Source organism: Manacus candei, unplaced genomic scaffold (genome assembly GCF_025592945.1).
Source record: "Manacus candei isolate 608988 ecotype Guabito, Panama unplaced genomic scaffold, ASM2559294v1 h1tg000076l, whole genome shotgun sequence".
Taxonomy (NCBI): Eukaryota; Metazoa; Chordata; class Aves; order Passeriformes; family Pipridae; genus Manacus; species Manacus candei.
In genome coordinates this window covers 8,996,849-9,014,389 of record NW_026138124.1, presented here as the reverse complement: position 1 = coordinate 9,014,389, position 17,541 = coordinate 8,996,849, and the positions used below count along the sequence as shown (strand labels likewise).

The 17,541-nt window shown below is 40.9% G+C and overlaps 1 protein-coding gene across 1 annotated transcript; it reads right to left on the bottom strand.

Annotated features, from left to right (window-relative positions):
• Positions 1-434: 434 nt before the first annotated feature.
• Positions 435-17,265, bottom strand: GDPD1 (glycerophosphodiester phosphodiesterase domain containing 1). Its single transcript, XM_051809211.1, has 10 exons — positions 17,017-17,265; positions 12,745-12,787; positions 9,217-9,352; positions 8,523-8,568; positions 7,866-7,984; positions 6,363-6,452; positions 5,366-5,499; positions 5,136-5,195; positions 4,331-4,382; positions 435-3,806 (listed from the first exon to the last, which is right to left on the bottom strand). Exons 1-10 carry the CDS (start codon positions 17,150-17,152, stop codon positions 3,684-3,686), a joined length of 939 nt encoding a protein of 312 aa, XP_051665171.1. The 5' UTR covers positions 17,153-17,265; the 3' UTR covers positions 435-3,683.
• Positions 17,266-17,541: the final 276 nt, after the last annotated feature.

Here is a 17,541-nt window from a genome sequence, read left to right as displayed (position 1 = left end):
TCGGACATCACAGAAAGGAATAATTTAAAGGGTAATTAAAAGGCCACAGTAAGATAATTTAAAGTGTAAATTATCAGCTCTTCACTGTTTCAGAGACCAAATAGATGAATATTATTAATCAAGTAAAAAAAAAAAAGCAGACACAGCCATTTTGCAGTGAAGGCTCTCATTTCAACCTGCAGCTCCTCAGCATTTTCACTCCCCCATTCCATTCAGGTGTGATTTACATAATAAATAGGATGTGACATCATCCACAGCTGGGAACTGCTACACTCTGTAATTAAACTAATGAGTCTGATGTCTAGAACCAGGCTGCACAAGGTGATTTTGTCAGTGCTTTCAAAACCTGACCTGTAATGTTACAAATGTGCACCCAAACCAGGCCATTCATCAGCAAACTGGGTAAACACCAAACAGCACATTTAACACAGGACCACCATCAAAAGCTCAACGTTTACTACACTGCAAATATAAAATCAGCATCACAGAAATGAGGCTCTTAGGCAAAGAGGTCACAATTAGTGTTTAAGTTTTAGATCTTTTATGAGCAAAGACGTTTCCATGGGTCACATTTCAAAAGCGTCGATCTCACTTTACACAAAAAGGGAAAACCCTTCCTAGCTTTGGAGCTACAGAGGCTTCCTGCAAATTAAAAGTGCATGAAATACACACATCATCCTTCATACATCAAATATCCTGCAGCAGGGTTGAGAGCACAGTAAGTGTTAAAACAATACTTAGAGTTAAAAGTACCTGAAAAGAATCTCCCCTCGAAGAGAGAGATCAACTGAACATCCTCCTGGACAGCTGTGCAAGTTCCCAACAAAAGCTTTTCTGCACCAGTGGGTTAAAAAAAAAAAAATAAATAAAAATCACACAGCGAGTTCTGGAATATTTAAAACAATTACTTGATACAGCAAACATTCAACAGTTGCCTCAAACCCATGTTATTTTGTCACAGACAGTTATCATGGCCTGAGCCCTGGGCATTGGTGCTCAGATCACCCACAAACCATCATCTGTCTCAAGAGACCAAATTTTAGTCTTGTGCTAAAGCCCAAACAGGGGAATGGATAAATTCAGCAGCTTTTCCAGCACTGAAGCCCTTCCCTCCCATGTAACTTGCCTCACTTGAATTCCAGATATTGAGCAGCAGATTTATCCAAGGTCATGTATAAACAGCACAGTCAAGAGCTACAGCAGATGTGGGAAGATTGGTTGGGTCTAATGGCTGAAAAATGTGTTGAGCCTCTTTGAAGGCAGAAATTTCCAACACTGCTGCTAGAGAGGAAAAATATTAAAATTAAAAAACTACATCTGTGTTTTGCCATTCAATAAAGAATAATGCAAAATAGTTTATTTAGTCAGTGATGGGGGGAACTTGAGAGACAAACCAAGTCATCACGTGTCCCTTGAGAGATTAAAAATGGTATTTTAAAACTTAGTTCTTCCTAGCCTAAAAAAAAAAAAAAGGTTTTGATGTGTAAGTGCTATTTGGTAGCAACCTCTAAAACCAGAATTATCTTTAATTGAGGTGCATGTGTTGGAAATTCAATAGCAATAAAACTGAGCTTAAGGAAACCACACTGCATAAAAACTGCCTGGGGCTACAAACTGGTATTAACCCAGATTAAGACAGAAAGGTGGAATTTTTAATTTACTTACTGAGTTGCATATGGAGCCTATTCTATAACTATTCTGTGACTTCTAGAAAGGAGGCAGAGCTATGACTTGACTCATTGTTAGAACTTATCTGACCAGACAGAACTGATCTGAAAGGGAAACAAAAAAGCTTAGTACATAAAAAATAATTTCATCCTTTTTCCCTTGAACAGTTTAAGAAGATACTTTCTCCTCTCTTCCATTCAATAAGCAACAAGGGTGATTAAATCAGGAGGAAATGGAATCTGCAGTCACCTTAACCAGGCAGATATTGAAAAGGACACCATTAACTCATCAGTAAAATCACTTAAATCCCAAATTCAGTAGTTTCTTCCATTTCATCCAACAGAAATATTCCTCAGAAAGGAACTGTAATGCAGAAACAAAGCACTATCCATGCAGGTGGATTTGGCTTTCCAGCAGCCTCCTCACAGACATCTGACACAGCAAAGATGCTCCACGATGACAAATCTGGGAGGGTTCTTGCCCTGCCATACCTGAGCTACCAAGGGGAAAATGACTTTCCAAGTCCTCCTAGCAGTGAGTGTACCTTGCAATGGATACACTCCTGCACCTGGCCACTGTATTTATTATTGAAATCCATCATTTTCATGTGAAGGGAACAGATACTGCTGGAATAAAAACTAGTGTTTAGTGATAGTCTCTGCTGATGAGATGACTGAGCTTTATACATGGCATTGGGTACAGTCAAGCCACAGTAATTAAACTCCTTCTGCCCCCTCAAGCACTGACATGGGCACACCAAAGCACAGGGGCACTGCAGGCTCAAATCTGTCTGGCACATGGATACCACCTGCTCCCAAGGGCAGGGCAGCATGTGAGGGTATTCCAGAAACACCCTCCTGCCTGATCCCATTCCACAACCCCTGGGGTTTCCTGGCTTCTGCCAGGGAAGTTATTTCCATGTCCATGCACGTGAACTTTATGGCTATTGAGTGGACTTCTGTGGAGAGCAAAGATTAAAATTTACACACATACCAGACTGACACTTTGTCCCTTTATAGATAAAAACCTGCTTTGGGTGAATTCATCTGATAGGAACTCCTGACCAAACTTAAGTCTTCTTTGGTCCCTCACCCTAAAAACGATTTCCTGTTCATCAAAATGTGCAAAAGACTTCCAGGACATTGTGTTCCTTTGTGAAAAGGCTGTTTCAAAGTGAGTGTAAGCTGGGGTGAGTGCAAGCTGGGGTGAGTGCAATCTGCCTTTCTGGAAAGCCACACACTGCCATGCCAAGGTCAGCTCAGACCAGGGGCAAACCTGGAGCCTTGAGCTGGAACTCAGTGTCAAACCTAGATCCTGGCTCAAATATTGTATTTAGACTTTGACCAACAAGTCACAGTATTACCATCACATCACAAAGGGTCTAAAACCAGCTGCAACTCAAATCCAGCATTCCTGCCAGGGAGAATAACAGAGTAAATCCATCCTGACTGAGTTAATTTTGGCTAAAAAGTGACCACTTTTACTGACTGCACTTCACAGGCTTAAACCACCTGGCCACACACAGGTTCTGCTTTGCTATTTCTCCTGTGCCTGGTTTGTTTTTTTTTTCCTTTTGCTCTACAAGTTACCTGAAAACTAAAAGCAACACAAGAAATGCAAACACACAGGTTACACTTCCAGAAATTCTCCAGTTTCTGCTCACCAGGATACAACTGGAATAACTGACGTGTCTTGACACCTGCATAGGAACACTTGTGACAGGTAAAATAATGCTCATTATCTCCAGGTACCCAACTCTCTTCCTAGTCATCACAATTTGTGAAGTGTGCCATTGCTAAATGAGCTATTTACAGATGTAAACTATGTGGTTACAGTTGTAAAATAAATAGACAACCTTTACATTAGGTAGTGACTTGACAACAAGGTAAACAGATCATCCAATTACATCTTTCCAGCAAAATGATCTGTGGATGCTGCCCCCAATTTTTTTTTTTTAATGAAGAAAATCCTTGGCTCACAATCTATTCTGCAAGAACTTCCTCAGTTTTCTTCTTTTATGCTGGATAATTATGCAAAAACTCCTTCAGTTTTGTGGGATAGTCTGTCATCACTCCAGTTGCTCCAAGGTCAAATGCTCTCTTGTATTCTTGTTCTTCATTCAGTACCCAAATGTACACCTAAGATGGGATAGAAGAACAAATTATTACAGGAAATACTAAGTTGTTTTTTTTTTTAAGGTGACTTTTGACCTCAGTTGTTTCATGTGAGACAGATGATGCCACATATTTTTAAAATGATCAATTATTCCCTTATGATGCCAAAGACCTGCACACAAACATGCCCTTCCAAGAGGGACAGTTTTTAGTGGTGGCTCCAATTCCATTTCACCAAGACTTTAGATCTTTCTAAAAGTCAAATAATATTCTGTGAAAACTCCACAACAGGTATATAAACAGATGTTTAGGCTTCAATTTGAAATGGGGGAAAAAAAAACCCCAAACCAACCAAACTTAGAAGGATTTAAATTAAAAAGCCTTTTTCCAAGCATACCAATCTTTCTTTGCAACCACAGAACTGCAAACACAACAGGAACTAAAAAGCCATTTATCATCCCAGCAAGACACTGGGGAGAACATGAACCCCCAATTAATCAGTTCTCACTGGGTTAAAAGCACATTTCTTTAGCTTTGCCCCACTGTACCTGAATGCCCCGAGCTGTGAGGTGGTCAAACAGTGCTTTCCTCATTAGCAACCTGTGGAAAAGAGAGAGAACTTCAAACACACATCAAATTTCCAATGTCTGTTGGTGCTCTGTAAATATTTCCACAAGAAAGCGAACAGAAAGCTCATTACAGAGAAACTTCCTGTTCAGGCAGCTCCAGCCTGGTTAATGCTGACACCCAGAAATCTGCATTAGCTCTGGTTATTTTATCAACCTGCTGAAGCTCAAAATCCAGCAGACAAATCCTTCACCCCTTGGTACCACATCTGATGAATCAACCCTCTTGCTTTCGGAAGAGATTTTATCCTTCCCACCAAAAGACATGAAAATTCCAGTGGCCCCTTGAGAAATTAAACTAACACATGTCAGAGGCAGAAGCAAGAGCCAGGAGACACTCCCTGCAGCCTCAGATCCCTCTGAAGCACTGATATCCTTAAAATGCAAAGTGTTCCTTGTAAGGCAACCCTGACAACGTTATGGAGCAGTCACATCCATGAAATCTGCATTTAATTGCATGTTAATCAGCTGAACACACTTCAAAACAGAAGTTAAATAGGCTCAACTGGAATAATGCCCACTGTTACTGCACTGCTCCAGAGTATGAAAAATAAAAGCATACAGGACACCTGCATAAGATTTGAATACAATTTATCCTGACAAAAAGCTGGAAAAACCTTTAAAAATATAACACACAGTTACAGCAACAGCTAGTCTTAGTTGCTTAAATCAACTGTTAATATAAAGGCAAACTACAAATAAAAATTTAATCAGATGAAAATCTTACGTGTCAGCCAACCAGATAATGAATTTCTGGCTTCTTGACATCTTCTGTGGTTCTTTCAGCCTGTTGAGGAAGAAGAAATAAAATTATCAGAGCTCAGATTAAAATATGATTTGAGATGTTCCTGCAAGAGGAACACGCAGAATTAATCTTGCCCTTGCTCAAATTAGAGCAGTAATTTCACTGACTGAGACAGTGACTTGGAATTGGGTTACACTGGGACTGGGACTCACTTGAGGATGATGGAAGGCATTGGAATTTCAAAGAATTCCTCCCTGAAGGGAATGAAGGGCAGCAGGCCAGTGTAGAAGAGGCCAAGGAGCAGGAGGACACGCTGGGCACAGAAGATGGTGGCAATGTCAGAGTTCTGCAGGAACCAGGAAAGAAAGATTCTCAGTTATCTTGGTAGATTGTCCAGGCTGCTGCAAATAAATTTACTCATCAATGTATGTTTAATATTTTAGCCTTCAATTTGAAATGGGAAAAAAAAACCAACCTGAACTTAGAGGGATTTAAATCAAAAAGTCTTTTTCCAAGTATATAAATCTTTCTTTGCAACCACAGAACTGCAAATACAACAGCTCAGGAACTAAAAAGCCATTTATGATCCCAGCAAGACAACAGAACATCATCAGTGCATGTTTAAAATTTTAATTAGTTGCACCTAAAGATTCAGCTGCCAACTCTTTATCTATGAAACTCTATACATATTCCTGCCACCAAACCTGAATTTCTCTTTCTGGCAACTTGAAATCCCCTGGAATAAGCACAATTTTAAATTCCTCAGCACAAGAAGGAATAGAATTACATCTGCACAACAGCCTTATACTGATGCAACTCTGTCAACTGGTGGCCACATCCATTATTTTCATGAAAAGAAACAGGCAACAAGCAATCCTTAGAAAAATTGCCTTTTATCAGATGAATGATGTGCAAAACAGGCTCTAAGGATACCTGGCATAAACCTGTAATGCCCTTTATTACATAAAACAAGAATAAAACATGATTAAGGTTAATTCCTCAAGTATTTTATTGCAGAGTGCAGGGGTGTTAACTGTGCCTGATTTATTTCAGCAATATAGTAAAGCAGAATACAATCTAAGCACAAAGTCTCTCCCCACAAGTAAAGTCTGGCCTAGCTAAACCTGGATGTACAGGCTGTAAATGCACATTTTGTGAGCACACAGCAGCAGGCAGGCAAGCCCAAAGCTCAGCTGGGCTCATCCTCACCTCCTTGAAACACTTGGACACGATCTCATAGTTGACGTTCCCCCAGACCGTCAGGTGCTCCCGCTTGTACTGAGTCACCAGCTCGGACACCTCGGCACAGAGAGCACAGCAGTCACAGGGGGGCAGTGAAAGTGTGGGCCCAGATACAAATTATTGTCATACAATTAATAAAAATATATCTATATCCATATAGGGATAAAATATATCTATATCCATATAGGGATAAAATATATCTATATCCATATAGGGATAAAAATATATCTATATCCATATAGAGATAAAAATATATCTATATCCATATAGAGATAAAATATATCTATATCCATATATGGATAAAAATATCATTCATAACCATATATAGATAAAAATATCATTCATATCCATATATAGATAAAATATATTCATATCCATATATAGATAAAATATATTCATATCCATATATAGATAAAATATATTCATATCCATATATAGATAAAATATATTCATATCCATATATAGATAAAATATATTCATATCCATATATAGATAAAAATATAATTTATATCCATATATAGATAAAATACATCTATAACCATATAGAGATAAAATACATCTATATCCATATATAGATAAAAATATAATTTATATCCATACATAGATAAAAATATAATTTATATCCGTATATAGAAAAAATATAATTTATATCTATATATAGATAAAATATATCTATATCCATATATAGATAAAATATATTTATAACCATATATAGGTAAAAATATAATTTATATCCATATATAGATAAAAATATAATTTATATCCATATATTTATAAAATATATTTATATCCATATATTTATAAAAATATAATTTATATCCATATATTTATAAAATATATTTATATCCATATATTTATAAAAATATAATTTATATCCATATATTTATAAAATATATTTATATCCATATATTTATAAAAATATAATTTATATCCATATATTTATAAAATATATTTATATCCATATATTTATAAAAATATAATTTTTATCCATATATTTATAAAATATATTTATATCCATATATTTATAAAAATATAATTTATATCCATATATTTATAAATATATAATTTATATCCATATATTTATAAAAATATAATTTATATCCATATATTTATAAAAATATAATTTATATCCATATATTTATAAAAATATAAATCTGCTCTGCTTGCTATTTTTCAACCATGCAAATCACTGGTCTCTCTCTCATCTTAGGATGGTTGTGATGCTTTGGTTGGAAATACACAGGAGTTCAGGAGAACAGAAAAGAAAACCCTCAATACCTAAAAAAAAACTCTAAAGAATTTAAAAAGATAAAGAGCATCTGCTGCCACCAACTCCAAGAACCTCTTCTTTTGCCATGTCAGCATCCCCAGAGGTTGGACTTGATGATCCCAGAGCTCTTTTCCAGCCCAGCTGAGTCTGGGGTTGTGTTTCATTCCCCCTCAGCTCAGCCCAGGTTTTTTTTCAGGTACCTTTTTGATCAGCACATTGTTGTTCATCTTGATGTCAATGTTGACAGGGGTTGTTGGGAATGCCTCAAACACCTCCTCCAGGAGGGGGATCCGGTTGTCCTCCCCCTCACACTGACACTCTGGGGAAACAACACACTTGTCACTGCTCAGGCCACTTTTAATAAAAGCTGAGTTGTCACAGCACTCCTCACCTTAAAACTTTAAAAAGTATGAAGTTATCACATTTTTAAACAACAAAAAAATTACTTTATTCGACTGAAATTATGACAAGCTCGTTCCCATAATGAAAATGCCCTGAGCACGTTGCATATTTAGGTTTTAACTTCATGAAATTCAGACGTTATTTAGCAACAGTAGGAGTGCAGGCAATGCTAAAATCCTGAAATAGCAAACACAGCCTCAGTTACCACACACCAAATGCAACGAGATTAGTATGAAAAAAACACCAAATGAGAACAAAATTTCCTTCTGAGCTTAAAGTCTTACCCACAGTAACTACTGTGCTGGTTTCTAAAGCTGGGATTGTATTTTAGTTTTAAAACCTACCATGATGCTGATAGAAGAAAAAAACACTTTTATACTACAAAATAGGAAACTGCCACACTATAAAATGGAAAATTAGTTACTGTGAATTGAACCAGCAAGAGATAAACTCACCTTTCTGAAATGTGACATCCAACTTGCAGAGATACCGTGGAAGCTCCTTAAAAATAAAGGGAAATGGAACAGTAATTCAAATGCAGGGATGTAACCCTGACCTTCTCCAAAAAGGCCAAAAAAAACTATAATTCATAAGCCATTTATCTCTAAAGGCAAAAATAATACTTTTTTTAGTATCTTCTCACCAAAGAAGTGATTTAGTAGCAGCACATTCGGTATTACTTGAATTACTGGCCTTCTTAGATTTGTGTTACCTGCAGCTGAACAAGGCAAAACATTTCCAGATGCCTTCCTGAAAATTCTGAGAATTCCACTTAGATATCAGATGGAAAGTTCTGTAAGACAGAACTTTTACAAATGGGATCCATCTACCAGTTTTCCCAGAAAAAATCTGGTCATACCAGGAGCAGCTTGTTGAGTTACCTCGCTCTGCCATCAGAACAGGCCCAGCTCCAGGGAGCCACTCATCCCACCACAGGGGTTCATCACCCTCTGGAATGGGCCAGGTTTGAGCCTCTGACTGCACAGGCAGTTTGGTGAACTTTGGGTTGGTTTTGGTAAGACAAGGTGAATCCTGTCCTTTGGTTTTGGGGACCAGAGACACACACTCACACAGAACCTTCCTGCCCACCCCTGCCTCTCTACAAACTCATTTTTAAGCATCTCCCACCACATTTTCTGCTCAACTCACAGAGTATTTGAGGTCAGAGATGTTGACATCCACTCCTGTGGATCTCTTCAGGTTCTCATCATGGGACACAACCACTTGCTCATCCTTAGTCAGGTGACAATCCAGCTCCAGCATGTCTGTTCCTAAGTTAACAGCACTGCAAGAAAACACACGTGTGCTTTGTCCACGTCCAAATCCAACATGTCATTCCATAAACTGATCCCACTGGAAGCACTTCAGATGCTTTGTGATGCAATGGATCCTCACAAGCTTGCTGCAAACAACTCTGCTGCAGTGGGAAGCTGATGCACGAATAAATAATAAATCAAAGATGGGATTTGAACAGGGGAGCTTTGGCTCCATCTTCCATAGGAATCAGCCTGTGGAAGCTGTGGATTGCAGCCTCAGGATTGAATACTCCTAAAGTATTCTTTCAGAATTTGGAGTGTGATGTTCATTAGTGGCAGCACATTTACCACTGGAGGAAGTGAGCTGTTGCTTAAGAAAGTAATCAAATTTGTGGTAACAGAAACAACAAATGACAGGGATGTGAAAGCCTTTTTTTTTTTTTTTAAACTTGATTTCTGTCCATTCCTGATTAATGTATCAGGAAATTAGCTGTAGGACTTTCAGGCTCTTGGCTTTTTTGGGTAGCAAAACAACCTTAAAAAATTATAATTTTAAAGAAAAAGTTTTAATTTAAATTTAAAGAGAAATGAACCACTAAAACATCCGGTCATATTCTTAAATAAAAATAGCTATTCCTGTTCCAATCCACTGCTTTGGGAAGTTCTAATCCAATCCCAAATCCACTCCACAGTAGCTTGGCTCATAGGAGGAGTAAAGCAAGCAGGGAAGTGGCAATGACACTGAGGAAAAATAAGCACAAGAAAGCTCACACTAGAACAGAAAAACTAACCTTTACTGCAATGAGAAGGGAATGGCTCATTTAATTAGAAAAGATCCTCAGGAGGTGTCATTCCAGCAGACAGATAAAAGTCTGAACACTTCCTTCCAAACCCTGGGCTGTTCTTTTTATCCACCCATGAGCAAACCTGCAGCCCCTCTGAGCTGTGCCCACGTGGCTCCCAAAGCTCTGTGACTTCAGTGACAGCCTTTTCCTTATGGGATTTATTGTCTCACAGGCCTTAAACATTCACAAATGCAATAAAAAACAACCAAACCAACAAAAAAAATCAGAACATTCCCCCTTAAGTGTTTAACACAATTTCTGGTCCAGCTGGGATAACGATCAAGAGGAAGGTTGTCAAATTAAAACCAATTTGTGAATTGTTTTCCAGTGCTGCTAATTAAGAATCAGGAGAGGAACAAAATCCTGTTACATATGGAAGAATCACAGGCTGTTCTGGGTGATTTTTTTTTTTTTCCTCCTGAGGAAAAGCATCTCCAAATCTGCTGCAGGAGATCTGCCAAACTGGGAGAAGATGTTCCCATCTAGTACCACATATTATCATTTACCCAGCAAAATTTATTAGAAATATTAGGGCTTGAGAAAGGCAGGGCTGGTGGGAAAGAGGAGAACAACAACTTTCCTTGTTAACAAATCTGGGGATTTGCCAGGCCCTCGCTGCTAAATCAGCTTCCTGAAGAGCTGAGCTTTTCCAGCTGGAAATCAGTTTGTTCTGCAGCTCTGTAATAACATGTCAAATCCACACTGCTCCAGAGAAGGCTCCACATTCAGAACCTCATGTGGAGTCAGATCCAGCTGCTCCAGAACTCCAGTGGTGAAGGAGGCTCACATTTGCAAATTAGGATGAGAGTGCTCTTGCTTGAAATTAGTTATTTTAAAATCTAAAACCAGCACAGACTCATTTAAATGCAGTAAAACATGACTACAGTCCCCCCTCCCCCCAAAAATAAAAAAATCTATCAGGCATTTTATCATGCAAAACCATAAATACAGTGTCTCTGGTACAAGAAGCTTTTATTTCATTTCCAGGATATTTGTAAATTAAGCTAATATAGAACTGGAAATTGCCAATAAGGCCTCCTCCCCCCATACACTTTGTTTCTAGACTACTAAAATAATGTCTTCATTATCATGCAACAGTATTAGATAATCTCTGATCACTGTTAAAGTGCAAATAGCATAAATAAAGCTCTTGTCAGTACTTAGATGACTGTCATTAAGGTAAAACCAAGGGCTGCAGACACACATTCTCTTCTGGATTCAGCTACAGCAATAGCCAAATATTCCTGCTTGTCCAAACCTGCAGGAGCAGCTCCTGCAGCCACACCCTGTTTGTATTCACGTAAAATCCGATGGATTATAAATCCATCAGTTCCCACCAGCCCTCTGAGCCAATCAGGATCATTTTCCACCATCCAGATCAGTGATTTTCTACCCCATTCCTTTTGCTTGTGGAGATGGGAATGAGCAGATGGGAAAGACAAAGGTTTTGCCCCTTCACTGAGGGAGCCAGAATTTCTACTGCCTAAGACAAGGTAATTGCTCTGACTGCTTGTCTGGCTCTGAACTTTGCTATTGGCACCTGTGATGAGTTCAAAAACTGGACCTCAAAGCATTTGTTACACTACAGCTATAAAATAATTAAAGTGATCAGAAGAGAGTCAGATAAAAGACTGTATTATCACATAGACTCCTAGCACAATCCTTGCTCCAAGCACTACAGCTTATTTCTGGGAATGAAATAAAAGTAATTCAAGTGTAACTTCCCTTGCAAGAGCCCTTCATGTAAAGAACCAGCATGATATTAAATGAAAATTAAGAAATGGTTAAAAAAAAAGAAGAAGCACTTCCCAGAAAGGCTGGTAGCAGACTTGAAGAAAGGCAAGCCAGCAGGAAAAAAAAGAAAACCACACAAAACTATGCTGGGCTTCCATGGAGATAGAAAAATAGTGCAGCACTTTCTTTTCTTTGGTTGGGAGAGCTGGCACTCCTCAGGCTGCAGGGAAACAGCAAACTGATGAGGCCACTTAGCACAAAGCAAATTATAAAACCCCAAAGACAACAAAGAGAAGCCCACATAATTTTTTCCCTTCTCATTAGCAGCTGGAGTTTGAGATATGCTCCTTTTTCAAATGCCTTTGAGGACCTTATTAGAATTCACTGCTTAAATGCTGGAGGCTTAAAAGGCTTTCTGGTACCAACCCCATTTTAAACCCCTGGGTAAGAGGCTTTCACACGTTGCGTGACTGAAGTGTATGCAGGGGAAAAAAACATGACATTTTGAGCTTTATAATGATAAATAAACTAACAGGAGTAATCATTATTAAACACAGAAGCAGCATTGTTTCCTGTTTTATGAGCTAGCACAGGAGATCAGGCCCCAGGGGTTCTATTTCCATTTGTTCCTGTGTACAGATCCTAATTTGTGGTATCCCAGCTCCTCCTGGTTTAAATGGATATTTGGCAATCCACAGGAGTCATCCAAAGGAGAGATGGCTTTCAGAAATAGGACACTGCACCCCAAAGAGCTGATGGAATTCCCACCTTCCTTGATTGCTTCACTCACTAAAGACACTGAGAACACCTAATTTAGGATTATAGCTTCCTTTTGTACTCACTGGTGAAAGGCTGCCATTGTGTTTTCCAGGTTCTCTCCAGCACCTACAGAAATAACAGAAATAAAACATGTATAAAATCCTTTTCCTCCCCTCCACCCCACTGAAAATAAATTTTAAAACCAAATGGATTTTAAACATGCATATATTTTAAGGCAATATTTGGAGGAATGAGTATGAAGCTCGAGTCAGAAATCCCCGTTGCCACCAACCTACTGGAGAGACAGGACCTTCTCAAGGTAAAACAATTAAAAACAGGAAAAAAAAATAACTTAGTTTGGATTTGTGTGACACTTTGAAAATACAAAACAAAGTGTTTGCTTTACCAGAGGTTCTTCCTCAAAGCCACTGTATTTGGCTGGGACAATGTGCTCCACAAAAAGTCTATTTGAGAGTTGATGGGAGGAATAACAAGAGGAAAAAAACTACAAAAAAAGCACCCAAGCCACTCTAAAGCTGATACTCCCTTAGTGTATAACCCAGCTGATGCTCAAAGAGGTGACAACCTCTTTTTTTTCAGTGCAAGGATATTCCCCAAACAGCACAAATCTGTCAGTAAAGGTTTCTGCTGCTGGCAAAGGGAGATTTCCCACAGGAGGAATATGAAACACATCAGCTGTTAATAAAGGAAAGGACAGACAAATAAAGTTCTCTCTCAGGCAGGAGTAAACTCTGCAAACCCTGAGCCATCATTCTCTGCCTAAAAATCCTTATCAATCAGCCTGATTAGGGACTGGAAAAGGTTGTGCCTTCTCCCTTCCTCAGAAAATTGGCAGTATTAGAGACTGAAAACCAAAACCTCTGGAGGATGCACGTGCTGATGAGGATATCTATGCAAATTTTAACTGCTCTTTGACAGTAATGAATGACAGACTTTGTAAACAGCAATTACAAAAGCTCCAATTAAGGCCTTGCCTATTAACAAGACCTCACCAGGACATACTTACCCAAGCCTGTGTTCAGTTACTCAATGAAAGCAATGCACAACCAGCAATTTAAAATTGTTGTTCTCAGGTGAGCTCCCACTGGGAGGTTTACGAAAGGAAAGATTTTAACTCAGAACATAAAGGCAAAATCTGCAGGGTTTAACATAAAACAAGATGGTAAATCCACAAGAGCTTCTGTGGTCAGACATTCACCAACATTTTGTGCAATTTGATTGCAGAATTAGGAATTGTTCTGGGATAGGGAAGAACACAAAAACCTCATGGTATCCATGTGCTGATTGCCCCAAAGGTTGGAAAGCCCTGCACAGGCCCTGGATGCTTAGTTACCAATTAACTGCAATAATAACAGAGGTGTTTAGATAACTTATCAACTGTGGTAATACAGCCCCTACATCCTGAATTCTAAGAGAGGGAGGGAAAAAACCCGAGTCAGTCTTCAGTTTGTGAACAAAAGAATAATATCCTAGCATTCCTGGGCAGAAGTTTTCCAAAAATAAAACCTGAAGTGACTGATGCAACAAGTCACATGTGAGGGAGGTAGGTCTGGTGACTCAAAGGCCTGACTTGGGTCACTGAGGGGAAATGAGGAACAAAGTTGAGACATCAGCTGGAACAGGAATTCTAGATCAGCAAAGTGGCTTTCACAAACCACACCCAGCAGGAGGAACTCCACAACCCAGGATGTGATGGACTAAATCACCTTCTATCCTGGGCTCACCAAAGGGCTTCTGACACCTCCTCAATTGCAGCTCCAGATCCCCGTGCTGTCACATTCCCAGTGAGGAACTGACCTTCCCCAGCATCCCGTGAGCCAGAACGGGAACATCCACTGGCATATTCCCACTCTGAAAGCACCACCATGGCCAAAGAGGGAGTCAACACCCTGCACTGGCTCAAGGAGATGAACCTCAGAGGTTTTTGGGGTTTTCCCCCACAGGAGCCTGTTAGGAAGAACGCTGCCAGCAGGTCAAGGGAGGTGATTGTTCCCCTCTGCTCACACACCTGGAGGGATGTGTCCAGTTCTGGGCCCCAAAGTGCAAGGCACCCATGGATCTACTGGAAAAAATCCAGGGAAGGGCTGTGAGAATTAAGGGGTGATTCTTTTGTACAATGAGAGGCTGAAGGGGGTGGAATTGTTTTGCTCTGTTTGGAAAACAGAGGCCAGGAAGGATCCTATGATGTCTAAATACCAGATGGGAGGGAGTAAAGACAACTGAGCCAAACTCCTCTTGGTGGTGCCCAGGGAAAGGACAAGAGGAATGGGAACAACTTAAAATACAGGAATTTCAGTTTATAAACATAAGAAAAAAACCCTTTTTATTGCAAGGGTGATCAAACTCTGGAAGAGGCTGCCCAGAGAGGTTGTGGACTCTCCATCCTTGGATGTAGTCAAATCCTAACTGGATCAGGTCCTGGTCCACCTGCTCTGGTCAGACAAGATCATCTCCAGAGGTCCCTTCCAACCTCAACCATTCTGTGTAAAAATCATAATCCTACCCTGTCTCAAAGACCCTTCAACCCAGGGCTGCTGGCACTGACAGAGGACTCTTAACACAGAATATCAAGATTTAATTATTGTTCTCAGAAATGACCGATTTTAAAATGATGCAGAAGTAAAGAAATAATTGAGGGACGATTCCACTGATGAGCTACGAAATAAGAAAACACTTGCACAAAGAAGTGAGTGAAATCAAAACCCTCAGACTTAAAATACTTCACGTGCAAGGTTTCATCTCAGAGAGGAAAAAGCCGAACAAGTTGAGTGTTATCTTGATCTCCCAAGTTAATTGGAGTAATGCAATGGGAAACCTGACACTGCTTCTAAAGCTACAGCATGACTAGAGCCTGAGGAGAACTTAAGTCCCACAGGAATTTATATTACAGGGTAAACACCCCAGAGAGTAAAGAGCAGGTGATCTTCAGCCTGGGCCAAGAGCTGCTGAGATGTTCAGGGCTGTGCTCCTGCCTGGGGTGGATTTCAAAGGATACATGTGGACACAGAACAGCCCACAGACCGTGGACTTTGCCTCTGAGTGCCTAAGGAATAATCCCCCCTTAAGTAAGGCTTTCCTGTTGTTCTAATGGAGCTTAGAGCAACTGGCCCAAACAGTTGCATTGGAGGCTTAGGGCTGTGTATCTTAACTAAGGGCCTTGCAAGGAAGTGAGAAGAGAGGATTAAGGAGATCATTCCAAGTCCCAACAAAGTCGCCTGCAAGTTTTTTACCGCTTGCAAATCACACAAACAAACAGGTAACACTTGAAATTAAGAACTTTGTTGCTTGAAGGAAAGCACATACCTACCAAGAAACAAACAGCGTATGTATTCCACACCAAAAGGTGCATTTTATGCTATATTCGAAGACTATAAAGAAACTTAAACTGCCGTATAAACAAAAGGAAAGAAACGCCAGCAATAAAAACTATAAAGATCAACTCTAGTTTTTGTATTGTAATGATTCCAGGCAGAGCATTAGTTAAGGACCATTGTCTAGAACTGTGATCAACCCTTGCATAAACTGGCTCAGGATATGGTATTGAAAACTGTTTAAACTCAGCCTACCTCCCCCAGAATATAAAAAAAAAAATTACTAGAAAACCGACTATTTCCAGAGATTGAATGAAGCAGCAAAGAAAAGCACAGAACTGATCTTCACAGAACAGGAAAACACAACTTGCCGTATTTTTTTTTCCTCCCAGTGCTTCGGAAAAGGTGGAAGAAACTTTAAAAACCTGACTTAGCTATTGCAGACAGAAGCAGGGAGCCGACCCACAAGGCCTTGGCACAAGGAGGGGACAAGACTCTCAAACTGGATCGGTTTTACCAGGGCACTGAAACAGTCACTGCCTGCAACGCCAAGGGGGGCAAGAACAGAGCCACAGCAAATTGTGCTTCTCCTGAAAAGCAGAGAGCAAAGCAAACAGGAGGTCGGAGGAAAGAAAATTGATCTTTTGCGCCTCATCCAAGGCACAGCCAGAGCTGTCTCTCGTTAGGGAGAGAAAGAGCAGAATATAGACGCGTTAGAATTAAAAATATACACGTTCGAGAGGGGAACAAAGCGAAACAAAGCTGATTTCGGCCGGCGCCGTTTGACTTCGGAGGTTAATTCGGCGCTGAGACGAAGCGCCAGTCAGCAGGTGGCACCTAAAATTAGGCTGCGGGAGGAAGGTTTAAAGGGAGCCCCGCTGCGAGCCACGGGCACAGGGGCCGGGGAGGGAGAGAGCAGCATCCCGGGAACGTGGGGAGCACCGCCCGGGGGCCGCGGAGCCCTGAGGAGCGGCGCAGGGCGGGAAGGGTTCCCTCCCCTCGCCCTCCATCCCCCTCACTCACCGCCGCGGTGCGAGATGTGCCGGCAGCGAAAGCGCTGCCGCTTGGGCCGGTGGAGCAGCCCCGGGCACTTGAGGAGGAGCGCGGAGGTGAGGACGTATCCGCCCAGCGTGGAGAGCACGTAGAGCGTGGCCGACATCCTGCGGCTCGGGTCGGTTGCCCCCGTCCGTGTCCCGGTCGCCGCCCGGCGCCGCTGCGGGACTCGCAGGCTCTGAGGGAGCGGGAGCCGCTGAGGGAGCGGAGCCTCTGCGCCCGCGCAGCGGGGACAGCGGAGAGCGCAGGCGCGGTGCGCGCCGGGCCGTGAGGCGGGAGCGCTCCCCTCAGCCGCCGGCGGCTCTTATCAGGAACCGCTTCGCCAAGCGCCGCGGGCAATTCTTGTTTAAATTAGATTAACGCGCTTTAGTTTCCCCGTCTCGCCGTCCCCGGCGGTGCCCTCCCGCTGGGCAGGTGGAGGGATGTGTTTTTTCCACGCCCAGCGCCCGCCTGGCGGGCCCGGATCGTCGCTGTCAAAAAAACCCCTGCTTGGCA